This window comes from Scyliorhinus torazame, chromosome 5 (genome assembly GCF_047496885.1).
Source record: "Scyliorhinus torazame isolate Kashiwa2021f chromosome 5, sScyTor2.1, whole genome shotgun sequence".
NCBI classification, from domain to species: Eukaryota; Metazoa; Chordata; class Chondrichthyes; order Carcharhiniformes; family Scyliorhinidae; genus Scyliorhinus; species Scyliorhinus torazame.
This window is the reverse complement of record NC_092711.1, coordinates 127,629,335-127,642,477: the sequence shown is the minus strand read 5'-3', so window position 1 is coordinate 127,642,477 and position 13,143 is coordinate 127,629,335. Positions and strand designations below refer to the sequence as shown.

At 49.4% G+C, this 13,143-nt stretch overlaps 1 protein-coding gene across 6 annotated transcripts in view; it reads right to left on the bottom strand.

The window, feature by feature from the left end:
- LOC140421794 (uncharacterized) overlaps positions 1-13,143 on the bottom strand; it is a 50,863-nt gene that overhangs the window by 29,689 nt on the left and 8,031 nt on the right. Inside the window, exon 2 of one of the 6 annotated variants that reach the window (XM_072506685.1) lies at positions 5,419-7,044. The exons of the other annotated variants lie outside the window; for them this stretch is intronic. Coding sequence (XP_072362786.1) covers positions 5,562-6,935 — 1,374 coding nt within the window. The 5' untranslated portion in view covers positions 6,936-7,044 and the 3' untranslated portion in view covers positions 5,419-5,561. Of the gene's footprint in view, positions 1-5,418; positions 7,045-13,143 lie in introns of those variants that run through there. 6 annotated transcript variants of the gene reach the window in all.

The following is a 13,143-nucleotide window of genomic DNA, read 5'->3' as shown; positions in this document are numbered from 1 at the left end:
CCTATCTCACTCCTAAATGTGGACGCCAAGTTGCTGGCAAAAGTGCTGACAATGAGGATAGAGGATTGTGTCCCGGGGGTGGTGCACGAAGATCAGACAGGGTTCGTAAAGGGGAGACAATTGAATGTCAACGTGCGACGGCTATTGGGGGTGATAATGATGCCCCCAGCAAAGGGGGAGGCAGAGATAGTGGCGGCAATGGATTCAGAGAAGGCATTTGATAGGGTAGAGTGGGAGTATCTATGGGAGGTGCTGAGGAGGTTCGGGTTCGGGGAGGGGTTTGTCAGCTGGGTTAAACTCCTCTATGGGGCCCCAATGGCAAGTGTAGTCACAAATCGGCAAAGGTCGGAGTATTTTCGACTACATAGGGGAACAAGACAGGGATGCCCGCTGTCCCCATTACTGTTCGCACTGGCAATTGAACCACGGGCCATAGCGCTGAGAGACTCCAGGAAATGGAGGGGTGGTTAGAGGGGGAGAGGAACACTGAGTGCCACTCTACGCAGATGACCTACCGCTATATGTGGCGGATCCAGTGGGGGAATGATAGAGGTTATGCAGATATTGAGGGAGTTTGGAGATTTCTCGGGATATAGGCTTAACTTGGGGAAGAGTGAGCTTTTCGTAATACACCCTGGGGACCAGAGTAGAGGGATAGATGGCCTGCCGCTAAGGAGCGTGGAAAGAAACTTCCGATACCTGGGGATTCAGATAGCCAGGAGCTGGGAAACCTTACACAGACTCAATCTGACTCGGTTGGTGGAGCAAATGGAAGAGGATTTCAAAAGGTGGGATATGCAGCCGCTGTCACTGGCGGGTAGAGTGCAGGCGATTAAGATGATGGTCCTCCCGAGGTTCCTATTTGTGTTTCAATGTTTCCCTATATTGATCACTAAGGCCTTTTTCAAAAAGATAGGAGCATCATGAGCTTCGTGTGGGCAGGGAAGGCCCCGAGGGTAAGAAGGGGGTTCCTGCAACGTAGCAGGGACAGAGGGGGACTGGCGTTGCTGAAGTTGGGCGACTACTACTGGGCCGCCAACGTGGCGATGATCCGTAAGTGGATGATAGAGGGAGAGGGGGCGGCGTGGAAAAGGCTGGAGATGGCGTCCTGTAAAGGAACGAGCTTAAAAGCGCTGGTGACGGCCCACTACCGCTCTCCCCGAAAAGGTTTACCACAAACCCAGTGGTGGCGGCAACATTAAGTATCTGGAGGCAATGGAGGCGACAAAGGGGTGTGTTGGGAGCCTCGGTGTGGTCCACGATCAGGAACAACCATAGGTTTGCCCCAGGGAGGTTGGACGGAGGGTTCCAGAGCTGGCACCGGGCAGGAATTAGGAGAGTGGGAGACTTATTTATAGATGGGACGTTTGCGAGCTTGGGAGCGCTAGAGGAAAAGTATGAGCTGCCCCCGGGGAATATCTTTAGGTATATGCAGGTGAGGGCGTTCACGAGACAACAGGTGAGGGAATTTCCGCTGCTCCCAACACAAGGGATCCAGGATAGAGTGCTTTCGGGGGTGTGGGTCGGGGAGGGCAAAGTGTCCGAAATATACTGGGAGATGAGAGAAGAACTGAAGGGAAATTGGGAATAAGAGCTCGGGGAGGAGATTGAGGAGGGTTTGTGGTCTGATAACCTCAGTAGGGTAAATTCCTCTTCCTCGTGTGCCAGGCTTAGCGTGGTCCAATTTAAGGTGCTACATAGAGCACACATAATGGGAGCGAGGTTGAGCAGGTTCTTCGGAGTGGAGGACAAGTGCGGGAGGTGAGGGGGAAGCCCGGCGTACCACACACATATATTTTGGTTGTGTCCGGCACTGGAGGGGTATTGGAGGGGAGTGGCGGGAGTGATCTCGAAGGTGGTGAAGGTTCGGGTCAAACCAAGCTGGGGGTTAGCTATATTTGGGGTAGCAGATGAGCCGGGAGTGCAGGAGGCGAAAGAGGCCGATATTGTGGCCTTTGCGTCCCTAGTAGCCCGGAGTAGGATTTTACTCATGTGGAAGGAAGCAAAACCCCCCGGCGTGGAGGCTTGGATAAACGATATGGCAGGGTTCATAAAACTGGAGCGGATGAAGTTTGCACTGAGAGGATCGGCTCAGGGGTTCACCAGGCGGTGGCAACCGTTCAACTATCTAGCGGAACGTTAGGGGGAAAATAGATAGCCAGCAGCCCAGAGGGAAGTAAATTGTTCGTGTTCTAGATGGGGTGAGGGGGCGGGGGGGGGGGGGGAGAGCACTATTTTGTGCTATTTTGTTAGTTAAATTAGTGAACTATCAGTTATCATGTTACCGTTTTTGTTGATTTGTAAGGGGGAAAAATTGTGTTTGAAAACTTTAATAAAATATATTTTTTTAAAAAAAGAGTACCTTTAAGAACTGGGTGTTTATTAAATAGCTGTAGTGGATGTCCCTTTAAGAAATGGGTGTTTATCAAATAGCTGTAGTGAAGACAGACAGCCCAGTTCCACCCACACTCTGATATCACTGCAGCTATTTGATAAACACCCATTTCATAAAGGTACAGCTGGTCTTCCAACCAATCGGAGTGAATGAGGGGTGGGCTGATCCCGGATCTCCCTCATTGGCTGAGACTCTGTATCATTTTGAGTTCTTCCCATTGGCCACATGGCGTGGGTTCCAAAACTTCATTTCCTGCCTGAGCGATGTTGACCAATGGGAGGATTTGGAAGACCGGATGGACTCTGGTCCTCCAGCCAATCAGACTGCGGGCTTTGTGTAAATGAAGATTGAGCTTCACACAGACTAAAATGTTTTCCTGTGTCAAACCTCCGAGTAAAATACTTTCCACTTTTCACTTCAATGGACTTGAAATTAAGAGTCCATTAACCCTCCTACAGAACTGTTACAACGAGGAACACGGGGCAGCACGGTAGCATTGTGGATAGCACAACTGCTTCACAGCTCCAGTGTCCCAGGTTCGATTCCGGCTTGGGTCACTGTCTGTGTGGAGTCTGCACATCCTCCCAGTGTGTGCGTGGGTTTCCTCCGGGTGCTCCGGTTTCAAAGTTGTGCAGGTGGTGGATTGGCCATGATAAATTGCCCTTAGTGTCCAAAATTGCCCTTAGTATTGGGTGGGGTTACTGGGTTATGGGGATAGGGTGGAGGTGTTGACCTTGGATAGGGTGCTCTTTCCAAGAGCCGGTGCAGACTTGATGGGCCGAATGGCCTCCTTCTGCACTGTAAATTCTATGAACAAACGTTAACTGTGTTTCTCTCGCAACAGATGTGTCACAGTGGTTAGCACTGCTGCCTCATAGCGCCAGTGTCCTGGGTTCAATTCCGGCTTTGGGTGACTGTGTGGAGTTTGCACGTTCTCCCCGTGTCTGTGTGGGTTCCCTCCGGGTGCTCGTTTTCTCCCACTGTCCAAAAATGTGCCGGTTTGGTGGATTGGCTTTGCTAAATTGCTCCTTCGTGTCCAATGGTGTAGTGGGGTTATGGGGAGAGGTTGGGGAAAGTGCACCTGTGTGGGGAGCTCTTTTGTAGCGTTGGTGCAAACTCGATGGGCCGAATGGCCTCCTTCTGCACTGTAGGGATTCTATGATGCTGCCAGACATGCTGTGTTAATCTAGCATTTTCTGTTTTTACTCGATATTGCACACCTTTTCAATCCACTAATTATATTTATTGAACCACTGTACCATCAACTACCTGGAGCAGTGTGTTGATGTTTCAACCATTCCAGACTGTATGGAGTTTGTACATTCTCCCAGTGTCTGTGTTGGTTCCCTCCAGGTGCTGCAGTTTTCTCCCACTGTCCAAAGATGTGCAGGTTAGGTGGATTGGCCCCGCTAAATTGACCCTTAGTGTCCAAACAAAGGTTAGGTGGCATTACTGGGTTACGGGAATAAACAAAGAATAGAGAAAAGTACAGCATAGGAAAAGGCCCTTCGGCCCTCCAAGCCTGCGTCGACCATGTTGCCCATCTAAACTAAAATATTCTTTGCTTCCGGGGTCCGAATCCCTCTATTTCCATCCTATTCATGTATTTTGTCAAGATGCCCCTTAATAGGTGGAGGCATGCGCTAAGTAGGGTTATCTTTCCAAGGGCCGGTGGAGGCTGGATGGGCCGAATGGCCTCCTTCTGCACTGTAAATTGAATGATACTGCAGGATTTTCTCTCACAGTCTGATCCGATGGGTCTGTCTGGTGGTATTTCCCTGATGGTGGCACAGTGGTTAGCACTGTTGCTTCACAGCACCAGTGTTCCGAGTTCAATTCTCGCTTGGGTCACTGTCTGTGCAGAGTCTGCACTTTCTCCCAGTGTCGGTGTGGGTTTCCTCCGGGTGCTCTGGTTTCGTCCCACAAGTCCCGAAAGATGCACTTGTTAGGTGAATTGGACATTGTGAATTCTCCCTCTGTGTACCCAAACAGGCGTCAGAGTAGGTTGACTCGGGGCTTTTCACAGTAACTTCACGCAGTGTTAATGTAAGCCTACTTGTGACATTAATAAAAATTATTATTCTGTGTTTGGGTATTTTAAGGAGCAGGTAGAACCTCCTTGGTTCTACCTGTTGTCCCCTCAGATATTCCCATCTGTATTTGGTTAATGTGTCAGGAGTCTGGGTTCTTCCAGTCTGTCTCCAACTCTCCTTCCTGTCTCGGGTATATGGGTCGAGGTAGCTTGGTGTTGTGATTCGTGTTGTTTAGTTGTCTGTCTGTCTCCAGCAGGTATTGTTGTCTCTCGACAATGACTGTGCTGCTCCCCTTGTCTTCTGGTCTTATGAACATATCCGTGTTGGATCTAAGCTCCCGGATTGTCTGTCTTCCTCTCTGGGTGAGATTCTGTTTGTCTCTTGTATTTCACGACTGTGACAGGACAGAGATCTGATTGAAGGGATTCAGACTTGGGAGTTCTGGGAAAGATAGGCAAGGATTTGGGAGGTGACAACATGTACAAAGAGTTTGGAGAGAGAGGCTGAAAATGGGGCAGTAATTTGTAAGGATGGCAGGGTCAAGGGTTTGTTTTATTGAGGAGGTGGTGATGACGGCAGATTTGAAGGACAGAGGGACAGTACCTGAAGAGAGAGAAATGTTGACAATATCCATCGACACAGAGTAGTTGGTTGATCAGTAGCTGAGTGGGAATAGGGTCGATGGAGCAGGAGCTGGGTCTCATGGACAAGATAAGCTCTGAGAGGGCATGAGGGAAGATGGGAGAGAAACTAGAGAAAGATGTGGGTTCAAGGCACGGGAAAGGATGAAATTTAGAGACAATTTGGTCCGTGGGCTCGTGGAAGGGAGGGAAGCAGCAGAGGCCGCTGATCGGATTTACTCAAAGAAGCTCCACAAGCTCCTCACACTTCTTGTTGGAGGTGAGTATGGAAGAGACAGGGGAGAGCGAGAGTACTTCAAAAGGAGCTAACTTGTGACAGAGATATTAAAAAGTTTCAGCACACTGCGTATTTAACACAAGTCTAATTTATTTGACTGTTACACAGAATATTAGCCCCTGTAAATGGGCTGGAGTTTGTTATCAGCAGAAAGAGACCCAAATGAACACGGTTCAGTCCTGATTGTGAGGAACAGCAAAATCCAATCACTATGGTTACTTGTGGCCTCGTTGGTGTCTCAGCAGGTGGGATGAAGAGGTGAATCCCTTCCCACACTCGGAGCAGGTGAACGGTCTCTCCCCAGTGTGAATTCGCTGGTGCTTCTGCAGGGCGGATAGCTGAGTGAATCCTTTCCCACACCAGGAGCAGGCGAATGGTCTCTCCCCAGTGTGAATTCGCTGATGTACAGTGAGGTTAGATGATCGACTGAACCCAGTCCCACAGCGAGAGCACCTGAAGGGTCTCTCGTCAGTGTGAACACGTTGATGGCTCATCAGTTCCCCAGAGCTTTTATAGCCTTTCCCGCAGTCTGGACATTGAAACGGCCTCTCCCCAGTGTGAACTCGCTGGTGACTCAAGAGGTGGGCTGAAATAGTAAATCCCTTCCCACATTCTGAGCAGGTGAATGGCCTCTCCCCAGTGTGAATTCGCTGGTGCTTCTGCAGGGTGGATGAATCACTGAATCCCTTCCCACATTCTGAGCAGGTGAATGGCCTCTCCCCAGTGTGAATGCGCTGATGTACAGTGAGGTTAGATGATCGTCTGAACCCAGTCCCACAGCGAGAGCACCTGAAGGGTCTCTCGTCAGTGTGAACACGTTGATGGCTCATCAGTTCCCCAGAGCTTTTATAGCCTTTCCCGCAGTCTGGACATTGAAACGGCCTCTCCCCAGTGTGAACTCGCTGGTGACTCAAGAGGTGGGCTGAAATAGTAAATCCCTTCCCACATTCTGAGCAGGTGAATGGCCTCTCCCCAGTGTGAATTCGCTGGTGCTTCTGCAGGGTGGATGAATCACTGAATCCCTTCCCACATTCTGAGCAGGTGAATGGCCTCTCCCCAGTGTGAATTCGCTGATGTACAGTGAGGTTAGATGATCGTCTGAACCCAGTCCCGCAGTGAGAGCACCTGAAGGGTCTCTCGTCAGTGTGAACACGTTGATGGCTCATCAGTTCCCCAGAGCTTTTATAGCCTTTCCCGCAGTCTGGACATTGAAACGGCCTCTCCCCAGTGTGAACTCGCTGGTGACTCAAAAGGTGGGCTGAAATAGTAAATCCTTTCCCACATTCTGAGCAGGTGAATGGCCTCTCCCCAGTGTGAATTCGCTGGTGCTTCCGCAGGGTGGATGAATCACTGAATCCCTTCCCACATTCTGAGCAGGTGAATGGTCTCTCCCCAGTGTGACTGCGTCGATGAGTTTCCAGATTGGATGGGGAAGTGAATCCTTTCCCACAGTCCCCACATTTCCATGGTTTCTCCACAGAGTGACTGCATTTGTGGCTTGTGAGGCCTGATGATTGACTGAAACCTCGTCCACACACACAACACGTGTACGGTTTCTCCCCACTGTGAACGATGCTTTTTCCTTCCATGATCGATGATATTCAGGATATGATAAATTAAGGACTCTGTCAGATCCTGATGTGATGCTTGGTTTGAGTTTCCGGACTTTGAAGCCTCCTCTTCGAACACCCTGTGAAACTGATTTAAAACAGAAAATAGGGAGTGAGAGAAAACACACAAAAACAGGTTGTGAAATTGAGCTGAATGAATCTGGTCATTTGTGGGGCCGGCACTAGGAATATGTGACCATGAAAACTGCTGGATTGTCATAAAAATCCAACTGGCCTCTTTGGGAGGAAAGAGGAAGCGGTGAAGAGGGATTTTGTATATCTCCAAGACATATTTAGAGTAGTTGGTGAAGCAAATTCGATCTTGAGCTTCATAAATAGTAATATTGAGAATGAAACAATGCTTCTGGTGGCACATAGAACATACAGTGCAGAAGGAGGCCATTCGGCCCATCGAGTCTGCACTGACCCACTTAAGCCCTCACCTCCACCCACTCCCCGTAACCCAATAACCCCTCCGAACCTTATTTGGTCACTAAGGGCAATTCATCATGGTCAATCCATCTTAAAATGCTCTCTGAGATGCACTCAGTTCAAGGGCAATTCGTGCTGGGCAGTGAATGCTGGCCCAGCCAGCGACACCCACATCCCGTGAATGAATAGAAAAGAAAATCTGCCATCGTTACCTGGTCTGGTCGGCACGATTCCAAACCACAGCAATATGGTTGACTCTTTAAATGCCCTCCGAGATTGCCGAGCAAGCCACTCGGTTTGAGGGAAATTAGGGACGGGCAATAAATGTTGGCCCAGCCAGTGACTTCGAATAAAATAAAATGCTGGAGACTCCAGTCAGTGAATCCGGGAGAGTTGGCATCCGGTCCAGGCTGGCAGCGCATGCGCCCAGCGGCACCTTGTCCTCTGTAAAGGTGGCGGCCGGTAACCCGGGCCCGTCACCGCTCAGCTCTCACTCTGTTCGGTGCTGTTTAAGACGGGACCGTTAACATTTTCCTCGGGAGTTGAAGCCTCCACGGGGTATTTATGAAGCCTCCCGGCTCACTCCGCAGCTTCTATTGCTCTCCGGCCACCCACCGGCTCCAATCCTGAAAGTCGCTTGTTTGTTTCTTTCCCGCTCCTCGCACTGTCAGCAACAACCTGAACTGCGCATGCGCCAGTCACAGCCCGATTGGCGCATGCTCCAGTCATAGCTGGACTCTGCGCATGTGCGAGGAGCTTCTGTAATGTGGATAGAACACATTCCCCGCTGCAATGCATGATGGGTAATAACTCAGCCATTGAAATCGAGATTGCTGATAGAAATTATGCTTTGCGAACCGATTCTGATTGGTACCATTGTGCCAAGGTATCAAATGTATTAAATAAATTAAGAGGGCACCTACATAGACAGGCCCTCTACCACAGGTCTGTCCTGGGTGTGATTGACAACAGACCAAACACGGACAGTGAGATATTAACGTGTTGGAGTCTGAGCAGGTTCAGGTGAACAGTGATTTTTGTCCCCCTGGACCGAATAGTTAAACTGCCCCTCGCCAATAACAATGTGCTGACATTGGATCAAATGGTTTGGGGCTTTTAAAGTTGGAGTGTTAACAAGGGGGAAAACTGAGGAAATCCCTTTGCACTTGTGAAGTGTGTGAGTGATCTCCCTCTGAACTGCTCCTGAACTGCACATTAGATTAATTAATGACTAACTCATATTTATTCTCATCCAGTGGAAACATTTTCCACTTGTCTATCATATCAAACCTGTTCATAATCTTACAGGATCAGGTCATCCTTCATTCCCTTTTCCAGAGAAAAGGTTTACACCCTGTCCAATCTTTCTTGCTGGGTACAACCTGCTAGTTCTAGGTATAATTCAAATATCTTTTCCTGCATCTTCTCCAGTCCTTCGAGATCCATTTTACAATATGGAGACTTTAACTAATCTGAGCCGCAAACTCACCGTTGTCCCCAAATGCCTGTATGTTGCAGTATTTTAGTCATTTTACTGTTAGCTGAACGTAAGATGGGACAGAATAAGATCCAACGAGCCAGTCTGTAATACTGTAGAACATCTACAAACTTACCTCTTCCCTGTACTGCTAAACAGTTGACTTTTTCACTCTCCTCCACAATAGTCCTTAACACCGGCGCCCCGCAAGGCTGCGTACTTAGCCCCCTACTCTACTCCCTGTACACACACGACTGCGTGGCAAACTTGGTTCCAACTCCATCTACAAGTTTGCTGACGATACGACCATAGTGGGCCGGAACTCGAATAACGATGAGCCCGAATACAGGAGGGAGATAGAGAACCTAGTGGAGTAGCGACAACAATCTCCCTCTCAATGCCAGCAAAACTAAAGAGCTGGTAATTGACTTCAGGAAGCAAAGTACTGTACACACCCCTGTCAGCATCAACGGGGCCCAGGTGGAGATGGTTAGCAGTTTCAAATTCCTAGGGGTGCACATCTCCAAAAATCTGTCCTGGTCCACCCACGTCGATGCTACCACCAAGAAAGCACAACAGCGCCTATACTTCCTCAGGAAACTAAGGAAATTCAGCATGTCCACATTGACTCTTACCAACTTTTACAGATGCACCATAGAAAGCATCCTATTGGGCTGCATCACAGCCTGGTATGGCAACTGCTCGGCCCAGGACCGCAAGAAACTTCAGAGAGTCGTGAACACCGCCCAGTCCATCACACGAACCTGCCTCCCATCCATTGACTCCATCTACACCTCCCGCTGCCTGGGGAAAGCAGGCAGTATAATCAAAGATCCCTCCCACCCGGCTTACTCACTCTTCCAACTTCTTCCATCGGGCAGGAGATACAGAAGTCTGAGAACACACACGAACAGACTCAAAAACAGCTTCTTCCCCACTGTCACCAGACTCCTAAATGACCCTCTTATGGACTGACCTCATTAACACTACACCCTGTATGCTTCATCCGATGCCAGTGCTTATGTAGTTACATTGTATATGTTGTGCTGCCCTATTATGTATTTTCTTTTATTCCCTTTTCTTCTCATATACTTAATGATCTGTTGAGCTGCTCGCAGAAAAATACTTTTCACTGTACCTCGGTACACGTGACAATAAACAAATCCAATCCCATCCAATCCAATCTTAACCTGTCAGCTATGTCATTAAGAATAATGTGTCAGAGAAAGATTGGATTTCAGCTTGGTGACACCAGGCCAGACTATATTTTAGTTCATAGGATTGTTGAGCTAATTTCTCCACATCATAAGATGCCACTGACGATTCCTGAACTGTCAAACCAACGGAAGGAATTTATATTTACCCTCTGTTCATCTTAAAAGTGTTGATTCTGCTGTTACTGTCACTGTTAATCACACCCAGAACTGAACCATCTTCATTCTGACAATTGGGGTTTATTTCGAATCTCTGTAACTGGGCTAGCGTCTAATATCCTGTTGTTTGTGAAATAAATCAGCTTTGTCTCAAACACACTGTGTCAGGTCCTTGCTTTCTCTCGGGGGAAAGGAAATTAATTGATGGCCACATGCCACCAGGCCATGCCAGTCAGTCTTTTTTTTAATAAACATTTTATTGAGCTAGTTATGGTTTTACAACAACAACAAAATAGACAATGTGCACGAAAATGGCGAACCCTAACATTGACCCTCTCAAGGCAAACTTGATTTTCTCCAAACAGAGAAAGCTAGCCATATTAGTTAACCAGGTCTTCGTCTTCGGGGGCTTTGGGTCCCTCCAAGCTAATAGTATCCGTCTCCGCGCTACCAGGGAAGCAAAGGTGAGCATGTCTGCCTCTTTCTCCTCCTGGATTCCCGGGTCTTCCGACACTCCGGAAATCGCCACCTCTGGACTTGGTGCCACTCTTGTTTTTAAAACCGTGGACATGACATCCGCAAACCCCTGCCAGAATCCCCTGAGCTTCGGGCATGCCCAGAACATATGGACATTGGTTTGCTGGTCCTCCCATATACCTTGCACACCTGTCTTCTACCCCAAAGAACCTGCTCATCCGGGCCACTGTCATGTGGGGCGGGTGAATGACCTTAAATTGTATCAGGCTGAGCCTGGCACATGTTGTGGACGCGTTGACTCGACTCAACGCAGCCACCCAGAGGCCATCCTCTCCTCCTAACTCCTCTTCCCATTCGTGTTTCAGCTCCTCGATCTGCGTCTCCTCTGACCCCATAAGCACCCCATAAAATCCCTCCCTTCTCCCACCCAAATTCTGAAAACTACCCTGTCCTGAATCCCCCTTGGCGGCAGGAGCGGGAAAGTTGAGACCTGCCTGCGTAGGAAGTCTCGCACCGGCAGGTACCTAAACTCATTTCCCCTCGCCAATCAACATTTCACATCCAGCTCCCTCAGGCTAGAAAAGCTCCCCTCCATAAACATATCTCCCATCCTCTCAATCCCTGCTTTCAGCCATCGCCAGAACCCTCCATCCAGCCTTCCCGGGGCAAACCGGTGATTATTACAGATTAGAGGCCATACCGATGCTCCCTCCGCTCCGACATGCCTCCTCCATTGCCCCCAGACCTTCAGGGCCACCACCATCAGAGGGCTGGTGGAGTACCGTGCCGGCAGGAACGGCAGAGGCGCCGTTACCAACGCCCCCAATCTGGTGCCCTTGCATGATCCCACCTCCCACACGCTCCCATACCGACCACCCCGCCACCACCCACTTCCTGATCATGGCTATATTCGCCCAATAATAATTACTAAAGTTCGGCAGCACGAGTCCGCCCTACCCCTGGCTCCGCTCAAGCATCCCCTTTCTTACTCGCGGGGTCTTACCCGCCCATACAAAGCCAGTGATCACCTTATTGGCCCGTTTGAAGAAGGACCGTGGAATAAAGATGGGGAGTCACTGAAACACAAACAGGAATCACGGGAGGACCGTCATTTTCACTGTCTGCACCCTCCCAGCTAGTGACAGCGGAAGCGCATCCACCCTTCGAAACAATTCCTTCATTTGGTCTGCTATTCGCCAAATTTAACTTGTGTAGCCATCCCCACCTGCTTCAAGAAGACCACCATCCGGTACCAAAGAAGAACCAGGCAACATGCCTCAATGACCACTGACCAGTGGCCCTGACTTCAGTCGTAATGAAGTGCTTCGAGAGGTTGATCATGAAGCGCATCACCTCCATACTCCCAGAACGCCTTGATCCACTGCAATTCGCATACCACTGCAACCGGTCCACATCAGACACCATTTCCCTGGCCCTACACTCATCCCTAGAGCATCTCGAAAACAAGGACTCCTACATTAGACTCCTATTTATTGACTACAGCTCCGCCTTCAACACCATAATCCCAGCCAAGCTCATATCAAAGCTCCAAAACCTAGGTCTTGGCTCCCCACTCTGCAACTGGATCCTCGATTTTCTGACCAACAGACCACAATCAGTAAGAATGAAGAACAACACCTCCTCCACAATAGTCCTCAACACCGGCGCCCCGCAAGGCTGCGTACTTAGCCCCCTACTCTACTCCCTGTACACACACGACTGCGTGGCAAACTTGGTTCCAACTCCATCTACAAGTTTGCTGACGATACGACCATAGTGGGCCGGATCTCGAATAACGATGAGTCCGAATACAGGAGGGAGATAGAGAACCAAGTGGAGTGGTGTAGCGACAACAATCTCTCCCTCAATGCCAGCAAAACTAAAGAGCTGGTAATTGACTTCAGGAAGCAAAGTACTGTACACACCCCTGTCAGCATCAACGGGGCCCAGGTGGAGATGGTTAGCAGTTTCAAATTCCTAGGGGTGCACATCTCCAAAAATCTGTCCTGGTCCACCCACGTCGACGCTACCACCAAGAAAGCACAACAGCACCTATACTTCCTCAGGAAACTAAGGGAATTCGGCATGTCCACATTGACTCTTACCAACTTTTACTGATGCACCATAGAAAGCATCCTATCGGGCTGCATCACAGCCTGGTATGTCATCTGCTCGGCCCAGGACCGCAAGAAACTTCAGAGAGTCGTGAACACCACCCAGTCCATCACACGGACCTGCCTCCCATCCATTGACTCTATCTACACCTCCCGCAGCCTGGGGAAAGCGGGCAGTATAATCAAAGATCCCTCCCACCCGGCTTACTCACTCTTCCAACTTCTTCCATCGGGCAGGAGATACAGAAGTCTGAGAACACGCACGAACAGACTCAAAAACATCTTCTTCCCCACTGTTACCAGACTCCTGAATG